General features: G+C 40.5%; 1 protein-coding gene and 1 long non-coding RNA gene across 2 annotated transcripts; one reads left to right on the forward strand and one right to left on the reverse strand.

The window, feature by feature from the left end:
• Positions 1-4,918: 4,918 nt before the first annotated feature.
• On the forward strand, positions 4,919-7,760 carry LOC133469956 (uncharacterized). Its single transcript, XR_009785823.1, has 3 exons — positions 4,919-5,059; positions 5,248-5,347; positions 7,432-7,760. It is a non-coding gene; the product is annotated as an uncharacterized LOC133469956 (long non-coding RNA).
• An 869-nt stretch (positions 7,761-8,629) lies between these two features.
• Positions 8,630-10,873, reverse strand: mos (v-mos Moloney murine sarcoma viral oncogene homolog). The gene has a single exon (XM_061757643.1). The coding sequence runs from the start codon at positions 10,613-10,615 to the stop codon at positions 9,599-9,601; it is 1,017 nt and encodes a 338-aa protein (XP_061613627.1). The 5' UTR covers positions 10,616-10,873; the 3' UTR covers positions 8,630-9,598.
• Positions 10,874-11,435: the final 562 nt, after the last annotated feature.

The following is an 11,435-nucleotide window of genomic DNA, read 5'->3' on the forward strand; positions in this document are numbered from 1 at the left end:
TGGTGCAACGGGCACCCGATGAGGAAGTCGAAGATGGAGTCTAAAAATACACGCGTATTTTGCAATACATAAGCTCCATATACGTCTGTAAAACTGCTTTTTTGGTATTTTATGATTTACAATCAATACATTTAACATCATAAATGAACAAGTCAATACATTTAACAAAATAAATGAACAAGTACAAAACGTGTTAGAATGTGCTTTGACAAGCAGAATAGCGTACATAAAGCACGGTACGATCCCCATACATGCATTATTCAAGTCAGCAAGAACAGAAGCAAGTCAGCAAGAACAGAAGAAATAATACGACCAGCAGCAACATGAACAAATATTGACTAGATAACTGAATTCCTCACAGGACAACTTTCCATCGTACTTTGTTTTCTGCGTCATCCTATCCTTTCTTCATCTTTCGTTTCACACCTTTGCCTGACTTACTTTTCTTTCCTCTTGCTCCTTCCTTTCTTCTGTTTACTCTTTATCCTTCCTTTTTCATCTCCTCACGCTGCTCTTTTTCCTTCTTTCCTCTCCTGCTCTGTCGTCTCGCTCCTTTTGCTTCTTTCCTCTCACGCTCCTTCCTTTCTTCTCCTTACTCTTTTTCCTCCTTTTTATTCATTTACCACTCATTTTCTTTCATCTCTTTGGCCACAAGCTCCTTATCGCTCTCTTCCTCTCTGCATTCTTTCTCTTCGCTTCTGTTTCTTACCCTCTTTGTTTGTCTTCGTCTGGTCTTTATCACTCATGTCGTTGCTCTGTTAAAACGAAAGACACCAGCTGTCGGTTCAATCAATCCTTTCATCAATCAGCCTACTTCTATTCCCGTTTCTATTCCTCATGAGCTGGAGCCTATCCCAGCTGACTGGTTGAGAAGCATGGAACACCCTGGACTGGTCGCCAGCCAATCAGAGGGCACATTATATCTATGGACAAGTATGAAGCCGCTGAACATTGAGTGGTTGAAAGTAAACAATTATATACTTATAACACTTTGAAGAGCCGTCCATTCTTTGGCTCTATGAACACCAGTGTAACTTTTTTGAATAAAACTGCCACTGCTACAAAATAATGCATACAAAATTTTACTTATTCAATTTAGTATTATGGTCATAACAGAATAGAGCTTGTATTGTCCATAGATGGAATAAACCATATAAGTATTTGTATTAACAAACCTTCTATGGATACGTATGAAGCCTTTGATCATTTTGAGAAGTTGAAAGTGAAAATATATATTTATATATGACTTAAGTAAAACTCTGAGGAGCCATTCATTATTTGGCTCTATGAAGTCCAGTGTTAATAGTTGTATCAGAAATACATGAGGTAGACACTTGACTGGTCACCAGTTGAAGACTGGTATAAGAGTCTACTCACCCCTTTTTCAACACCAGGTTTTGGAGTCTACTCACCCCTTTTTCAACACCAGGTTTTGGTGATAGAAAAAACCATGGTAAAAGTAAATCATGACATTTTTTTTCACCGTTAATGTGACCTATAACCTGTAGAACTGAATTCAAGAAAACAGTTATTTTTTAGGGGACGTAAAAGAGACACCTTATAACTGGGGACTGTGCTCAGAAAGACAACATTTTTAAATCCCCTCTCAAAAAGTTTTGTTTTCTATTGAGTTTAACTTGGTCTCATTTTTTTTTCCTCAATCACAAATACTAGGCGTTTGAAGAGGGGTGTGAAGACTTGTGATATCCGCTGCATAGAAAAAGAAACATTGGCACCTGGGGACAGTAAAAATGGTTTTGAAAAGGCCACTTGAACACGTGGGTAACCTGCAAACTACACACAGGAAGACCCAAGCCCATACTTGAACCCAGAACCTTACAACTACGTACACCATGCTGGCCATCATCAATCATAAGGAAAAAAAGAAGGTGTGGAACTGCTGCACACGGCCTCCACCTTGACCTCCAGATGCTCTTTGAGATCCTTGGCTCTTTTCTTCCACTTTTGGTGTTTTAGCTGCTGCCCCTGGAGCTGTGAGGCCATGGAGGTGACCAAGCGGATCAGAAAAAGCTCATGGGGGCTGCAGTTGCTCCCCTGATCCTCGGAGCCTGCCTTCATGTCTTCAATACACTCCAAATGCTGATCAAACAACAAAGTAGACATTACTATGATGTATAATATCTACATCCATCCCTCTTCCGTACCGCTTATCCTCACTAGGGTTTGGGGGCCATCTACATACGTACTGGAGAGTATATAGAAATCAATTTGACCCACAATGACTTAATTTATAGTAAGACTTTTTTAAAGAAAGTAAACTTTTTTTTTTAAACTAAAACAAATTGCGTGATGTTTAGTCTCTTTTGAATGACATTTAAAGTTGAAAAACAAATGGCATAAATTGTAGTAACATTTTCTCTCACATGAAATGATGGACAATACTATATAGTGAGCAGTTTTGGAGCAAACGCTTGTGACATGACATTATTCCAAATACGACCTTGATGCGCCACCTTGTGGTGCAATCTACTAGTTTGAGATTTTGAAAAGGTTAGACTCAGTTACTTTTGAACACAGAAGAACATTGTTTTTTGTAGTTTTATCTTTATAATTTTGGACTTTTGATGGAACATTCATTTATCTGCGTTGTCCTATGAAGCGATATTGTCGGAATTGTGCACATTTGTCATTAGGTCAACATGGGACAGTATGTTGGGTTTTCCACACGCTGATCATGATGGTAGTCAAACAACGACGCAATAAAATCTCCATTATTATAATGATGTATTTATATGTATATTTATAAATCTCTGACTTACCATGCTGAGATGTGTCCTCTTTTCTCTGTGCTCACTTGCTGACTGTCTACAAGTGCAGAGTCAAAAGTGAGTGTGACAAGCTGGACTGCCAACTGTACCATAGAGTAAAGATTCAAAGCTAAAAGACAACAACGCGCCTTGATGGCATGGCGAAGATGGTGGCATGGGCTGTACGTTTTTGATGTCATGAGGGTCATGGCTAAGATGCTGTGTTCAGATTGTGTGCAACTATTTTTGTTTGTGAGAACTACTCTTTTTTTAATCGTGTTGCTATGTTTTCTATAGCAAGACCCCATTTATTATATGAATCCTTGAGAGACCACATCACCTAACACATTCTCTGCCATTGACGGCTTTAGAAGTCAAATATCCATGTTAACTGGGAAGGCTGGCAGCTGCCATCAAACCACTATTGAAGAATAATTCGGATCCAACTGTCATTGCCAATTGAAGGCCCATCTCTAATAGACCATTCCTCAGCAAAGTACCCGAAGAAACACTATACATTCAGCAAATAACTATGTCACATCCAACACCTTTCTGCATTTATATCAGTCTGGTTTTCACCCCCACAATAGTACAGAAACAGCATTCATCAAAGTCTTAAATGACCTACAAACGAACACAGACTCTCCAAAACAAGTAGAAGTATAAAGTATGACTACCATCAGAATCAGAATCATCTTTATTTGCAAAGTATGTCCAAAAAACACAAGGATTTTGTCTCTGGTAGTTGGAGCCGGTCTAGTACGACAACAGACAGTCAATTGACAGAGAACACTTTTGAGACATAAAGACATTGACAAAAAAAAACAGTCAACGAGCAGTAAAGGGTTGCTAGTTATCTGGTAATGCCGGTACTTTTTTTTTTGTGACAATTGTGCAAAAAGATGCAGAGTCCTCTAGCACTTCGAATGACTACTATTGCAATAGTCCAGTGCAATGACCATTGTGCAAAGGGCGCTGAGACTTCAAGCGAGTAGTGCGATAATCTGGGACAATGTTGATTGTGCAAATGTTGCAGATACTCCTCAGTCAGTGTGCAAATGGAGCAGATGCTACTCTGGCATGCGTGGCCAGTATTGATCAACAACAGATATGCAAATAGTGCAGCGTGGCGAGACTACTACAGTGAGTGCACGAGTAATATATAATTGGCCCCACAGAAATGTGACAACGAACTCAAGTCAAAAAATTGCCAGCATGTTGTAATGGAATTGTAGGTTAGGTGTTTAAGAAGTTGATTGCAAGAGGGAAGAAGCTGTTGGAATGTCTGCTAGTTCTAGTTTGCATTGATATGCAGACTCGTCACCGTCCTTGATGAGGCCGATGACAGTGGTGTCATCTGCAAACTTCAGGAGTTTGACAGTCGGGTGCGCTGAGGTGCAGTCGTTCGTGTAGAGAGAGAAGAGCAGCGGAGAGAGGACACAACCTTGGGGTGCCCCAGTGCTGATGCTGCGTGTGGATGAGGTGGTCTCTCCCAGCCTCACCTGCTGTGTCCTGCCCATCAGGAAGCTGTAAATCCACTGGCAGATGGCGGGTGAGACGCTGCGCTGGAGAAGCTTGGATGAAAGGAGTTCAGGGATGATGGTGTTGAACGCTGAGCTGAAGTCCACGAACAGGATCCTCGCGTAGGTCCCTGCACTGTCGACTGTGCTACGTCGATAATGCTACGTTAATAATTTAAATTTTAATAACAACGTTAATAAAGGTATGTTTTATATCATAAGAGGTGAGGTAGGACCTGGGACACATGTGCCTACTAAACATATAGAAACCCTCAAAGTTGTTGTTTTTAAAACATGGTGGCAGGCATAACCGATTCACACTCCAAACCAGTAGGTGGCGGTAATGCACGTAAAGGAAGAGGAAGAAGAAGAGACTTCCGCCCCGGAGTGCAAATGTAAACATCGCCGAACGGAGAAAATTCATTTTTGACTGTTGCCAATTTTCGGTTGAACATAGAAAGTCAAGCTTACGGTCGATGACGAGATCCTCGTGAGATGTCCTTTTCCTCATGAGTGAGCAGATGTCGAGTCGACCAAAGTTGGCGTAGACCGAACGGTGACCTTGGCATGACGTTGTCATGATGGAGGTTCACGCGAGATCCACGATGGATGTTGCTTTTTCGGCGGGGGCGACAGCGACGTCCGGGTCCTTGGAGCAACACAGGCGGATGACAACGGAAGTAGGAACGTCCAGAGAAGCGCCCGCCATGGGCAGACGTCATTGGCCCACATAGCAGCTGCAAGAGAAACTCCGAGGCTGACAGCCCACAGGTAGCTCAAGTAATAATAAAAATGATGCCTTATTAAACATAATGTCATAAAATCGAAGTCGTACAACAATTCATATCGCAGCCCAAGTCTTGCCCACGCCCCCCGCACATCATACGTCATCATCTTGGCCACGCCTCATCAAGGAGCTTTTGGGTCTCTTTGATGTGTGAACGTTTTGCTCTTTGCAGTAAGTCTTCGATGCTGGGCAGTTTGCAGAGCCACTTTTCACTCTGCACCTGAAGACGGCCAGCAAACAAGCACGGAGAAAAGCAAGAACAACTCAACATGGTAAGTCAAAGAGATTTTTCAAGATACATATTGTTTAAGCAGCATCACGAGCGGTGTGAAAATGTAGATAATGGGGAAATTTACATCGTTTGGTGGACACAGGAAATACAAAATGGCATCCAAGAGAAGACATTTTGTACAAGAAGCACATTGAACATTGTTGCCTTACTATTTACAATTCATAATTAGGGTCTACTATACATAATGTATTTTTTTTTAAAAGGAAAAGTCTTACTATACATCTTGTAATGACTCATTACAAGATGTTTGTTAAACCTAAATGGCGTTACTATCTGCATTGATTTTCTTTTCAGTCACACATAATCTTACTTTTTCAACCGTGATAAAGCCATTTCTGTTACTGCCGTACAACGCAGCGCGCTACTTTGATTATTAGCACATTGAATCTGTTTTCATCACAGGAGCGACATCTCTAAACCAACCATTAGCATTGTGGATGATTGTGATCCAGCGTTGTTTGCGTCTGCGTCCATTTGGTTGTTAGCTTTTTCTTTTCCATGCTGTGTTGCTCGAACCCGGCATGCTCCTCCTTGTGTCTGTTCTTTAGGTGCCTGATCTAATTTGTTGTGTTGAAGTAATACGCCACAAGAGAAGGATCAAAATAAACTAGGTTTTGGATTCAGACATACATGACGACGACGCGGAATAAATGTCTTTTGCGGCGCGGATTGGCGAAATATGACATTAAAGCCGATTAGCCGATCTACATTACATGCTAATTATCGGCCGATACCGATCAAGCCGATCAGATCGGTGTAAAAGTCTTGAAAAAAATCAGGAATGGTCAGCCTAGTTTAAATCTCCAGCTAAAGCAGCCCCCAATTTTCTAAATACCTGTATATAGACGCTTAATAAGATGCAATTTATATCAAAAGATCCAACCATCTTATTTTTATTAATCCACCTCATGACCATAGTAATTACATCTACAATAATACATGACATTTGATTGGTGGCTAGTCTCACTTGGTTCACAGCAACTTTAATATAGTTTATATTAGTGTGGAGAAAATTGAATTGTGTTTTCGGGGTCCAATGAATATTAAGTTACATAAAGTACCCATCTATGCTGTTCTACTCTATACAACTAGCGAGTAAAACCTGCTCAAAAATTCTAATTATTTTACATGTCTGAAATTACTTTCACTGGTATTATTACTGTATTACATTTCTGAAGGAGTAATTTTGTTACTGTTAATTCATTTACCTTTTTTGGGCACCAATAATCTGTATTAAATTTAAAAAAATAAGAAATCTTTTCAAGAGGGGCAGTAAAAATGAACCACTGAGATAATGTGGTTGCACAAGTGTGCACACCCTCTTATAACTGTGGATCTGGCTGTGTTCAGAATGAACCAGTCATATTCAAATTCATGTTAGAGGGAGTCAGCACACACCTGCCACCATTTTAAGTGCAACTGATTAACCCTAGACAAAGTTAAGCTGTTGTAGTGGGTGTTATTTTTATTCTTTATTTTTTTGCTTTCTAGCAGAAATATTTGATGAAGGAATGTTTCGTCCTAACACTGATCAAAGTCTGTTTTTGCAAAAAACATTTCTCAGTTAGAACTGAGGCCTTAATCATGGTGGAAGAAATTATGAACAGTTCCAATTAGCAGTCAGTGGTAGCATTAAACATTCAAGCTTCTGCTAGGAAGAGAAACAAAACAAAAAAAAGTGTACGAGAACATCTTAACTAGTTTGGGATTAAATCAGAGGCACTTGAAATGACAGCAGGTATGTGCTGACTCTCATTTGACATGAGTTTGAATGTGATGGGTTAATTCTGAACAGCCAAAGAGGGTGTGCACACTTCTACAACTAAATTGTTACTGCCCCTCTCAAAAAGATTTCTTTTTTTTTTTCCTCTCTTCAATTTTATGTCACATTAATGGTGGAAAAAGTTTTGACTTGATTTATCTTGGTCTCATTTTATTTATTTTTTTAATATCTCAAAATGTATACATGTACCCTGTGATTAGTTGGTGACCAATAGAAAATAGATGATTGGTTAATTGAATGAATAATTGACAAATGGTGTTTCACTTTTTTTTTTTAAACAGAACTCACTAAAGACCAACAAAGACCAGATGACAGAGACAAATGAAGAGAAGAAATGGGGAGTAAAAGAAGAGATAGAAGGGAGAGACAACGAAAAGAGCGATAACGAGTATCTGTCCAAAGAGAAGAATGAAAGTAAGAAGCAAAAAAAGAAGCGTGAGGAGAAAGAGAAGAAAGAAAAAAAAGAGCGTGAAAGGAGAGAAAAGAAGGAAAAGAAAGACTGGGAAAAGAAAGAAAAAAAGGACAAGAAGGAGCAATATAAGAAGGAGAAGAAAGAAAGGAAGGCGCTTGAGAGGAAAGCAAAAGAACTCAAACGAAAGAAGAAGAGAGAGACTATGTCCTTCGGTAAGGTCACCATTTTTCTGTTCACAGGTGACCATGCAATCACATTAGCAAAGACTGGATGAGCAATTTGTCCTTTTTTTTTTTACATTTATTGCCTTAAAATAATTATCACTTTTAGTGATTCTAAATAATATTTTGTTAATTAAAAAAAACAAAAACAAAAACTTGAAAACTGACCATCGACGTTAGCCCAAAATGGTGGTGGTCATTATCATTGCCATACTGTGTATGCTGTCTTTTTGTAATTAAATCTGATGCATTTTTACACCCCCCAAAATGGCTGGAGCATTTTTTTTTTTTTAAATAATGTGAATCACAAAAATTATACCAAGAAAGTACGCCTTTGTAATTAAATTTGCTATAAAATTCATTTCTAAATAATTAGGAATAATTTAAGATAATCATAGTAACTGACAGAAATATAAGGTAATTTTGGCATCTGCTAGTGAGGAACAGTTGATGTATTTTTTGTCAATTATCCACCAGATGTCGCTGTTGATATTTTTTTTGTCAATTATCCACCAGATGTCGCTGTTTTACAACAAATCAACCCTAACCCGCTTCTCATTTTTTTATGTCAGGAATTAGCTGCTAATTTGTTGACGCACTGTGCAAAGTTTTATTGATGTTAAAAGTGAGGAAATCCAGCTGCATTCGAGTTATTCAGGGAGAGTCACTTTGAGGTACATTCCCTATTATTTTAAGTATTTGCCTCATGTTCTTTGACTATCAAATGCAATGCATAATCCATTCAATTCGAATCTTTTCAGCCAAGTCTGCCAAACTGAATGGCAAAAGTCCAAATTGGTGTTTGATTCCTGAATATTACAAAGAATGTGCTTGATGCAAACATAGTAAACTTGTGAAACCATTTTAATTAAAGTACATCACTAAAATCTCATATCACAAACACATTACACTCAGAAAACAATTAAAGATTAAGACATATAAGGTTAAAATGTACATAAGGTTACAATTCCTGATAGATTATGGTTCTACGATGTGGAAATGAACTATGACTTCACACAAATGGGACATGTTTTTCAGCCAACAGCATCAAGTTAATACTGCAATACAGAAACAATTGCAAGACTGACAGCCATTTGAAACAATGACACCCCCATAAATCATCTTGCTTAATGATTCATCAGCAGTAGCTTCATTTTTAAATGGATTAATGGACGGATCATTTATTTATTTATATTTTTGATGGAATTAAAATGCACCGTCCTTTACGGGCGACCTTAATATGACCTCTAAACTTGTCCAACTGTTCTGAACGCAGCTGAATGTCAAAATTCACAACAGGCCATTGCTCAATGAATTGAACAATACTTTTACAAGGAGGCCCACTTCTATTCCTTTCAGTGATTCTCCCAGTCTCTCTACATCTCTGTTGCATACCAGTAACACTCTGTTTTGACCCATGAAGTGACCGCTAAATTTCTTGTTTCAATTGGAATTTGGATTTAGTTCATTTAAGTCCACGTTAGGAAATAGCGAACAGTTGCGGTCAAAGGTTTGGGGAAGGTCAAAATCTAAAAATAATTGTGCATTTTCGGTCCATCTCGAAATTTCACCCAGAAGCGCAATAACCCAAACTTTTTGTGTGCGAGTGGTTTGACGCAAGCATTAATACGGATACAAAAGTGTACGCGAAGATGTATATTGAGGGTCGTAAACAGATGATAACCGATCAACACATCCCTGAATCAGAAGCAATCTGCCATATAGTGCAACCCCTCCTCAATCAGCAGCCGTAAAATCAAGTATGTTCCATGTACACAGAGCTGAGAACTAAAATGCTTCTAAAATCTTCACAAGTCACAATTTTGCCTGGAGTTGCTCCAGTTCCGTGATGAGGTCACGGGCACTGAATCTCCAGCGGGTCTCTGCGGCCCAACATCCGCTCAGCAAAGCCTTGCACAGCCTGCCGCGCTCCGACTGGAACTCGTCTCGGCCCTCGACCTTTGGCCGCAGGTTGTGAGCAACCACCGCGTAGAGTACGTGCTGCCTGTCGCCAGTGTAGGGCTGCTCCCTTGTGATCAGCTGCCACATGGTAATGCCGAAGGAGAAAATATCCGATTTATCAGAGATACCTTCACCTTTGAGCAATTCCGGCGCTCGGTGCGTGTACGTGCCACCGGCGTGACTCATCGGGACGACGTCACGAGCTTCACGTTTGGTATCGAGCTGCACGGAGCAGCCGAAGTCCGCGATCTTGCACACGTCCTCACCGGACACCAAAACGTTGGCTGGTTTGATGTCCAGGTGGACGATCTTGTGGGAGTGAAGGAAGTGTAAACCGTGCGCGATATCCGAAGAGTGTCTGAGCCACCTGTCCGGCTGCAGTGGCTCCTCAGCACAGCCGTAGATAATCTGCTGCAGATTCCTGCTCCCCACGTATTCCATCACGATCGTTCCGATGCTCCTCTCGTCTCCGAAGTCCGCGGGCACGCAAGTGGTGGCCGCGATGACGCGCACGACGTTGCGATGACGGAGGTGCGCGGCGTTCAGTTCCGCCCAAAAGCTCTGACGAGAAGCCAGTTTGTTTTTGGTGCATTTCTTGACTTTTTTCAACGCCACCGTCTCCCCGAGGTATTTGGCCTTGTAGACAGAGCCGAAGCCCCCGGAACCGACAGGCTGGACGTCATGCAGCTCTTTCCAGTAGATGACGGAGGACCACAGCCGGCTGGCAACTTTACCTTGGTGTCTCTGCGAGGGGACCTGTAAGGTGGAGCCGAACGAGTGCTTGGATAAGGGGCTACTACACGTCCCGATGTCCACGGAAGGATAAATGTCTTTGGGAAGCACGCGGGCGGGAGGGACTGGAGAAGGCATGATCTCTGACACGCCCGCACGAACGTTTTATGCCGATTTTCCCAAAATCAACTTCCACTCACAATGGCCTTTTTGGAGCAGGGGGCGGGGGGAATATGTCCACATGAATTGCATTCCCCGGCTATAAATGGCTTCGATCACCCACCTTGGTCTCACAATCTGACACCTTGTATGCATGCCATTCTTCGAAATAAAAAGCACAAGCACAAAAACAGGATATCGCGTTGTTTTAACGATAGTAGCGCATGTTTTTGACGTCATTTATTGGCGACAGCGTACAGTTTCCTGTTTTTAGTTTTCTTTGGTGACTGTTCCATTTGTGTTAATTTATTATATATGCCACATATGTACGATACGTTTTACTCTGTATTTATTTCCATTGTAAAACGTCTATTTATATAAATAAAGTTTTAAAAAGAATAACGTGGTCCACATTGTAGACACGCATATTTTTGGCTGGAATCATAAATATCTAATAATAGATCTCGCATTGTCATGGAATTGTATGGCAACATCTGCGCCATATTGAGTGTGGCAAAGTGTTCGTGGACGGTGAAAGATGTCTCATTCATTTGTTGCTTGCAAATGTAATAACGTTTCGCACTCAAAAACAGATCTCATGGGATTAAGACTGAACTCTCTTCAGATTTAAATGTATTTGGCCATTATATCATCATTTTGCCAATAGTATTTGCGGACTTTGTGGCTACAAAGCCCCTTAATAAGTTTAAAATATGTTTGAAGATTGTGCTAGGAGTAAAACGCTGTAGGCTACCAAAAATGTTTTATTATATGCGGTTACAGGGATTCTCTGTAATTG

Source organism: Phyllopteryx taeniolatus, chromosome 20 (assembly GCF_024500385.1).
Source record: "Phyllopteryx taeniolatus isolate TA_2022b chromosome 20, UOR_Ptae_1.2, whole genome shotgun sequence".
Classification (NCBI taxonomy): Eukaryota; Metazoa; Chordata; class Actinopteri; order Syngnathiformes; family Syngnathidae; genus Phyllopteryx; species Phyllopteryx taeniolatus.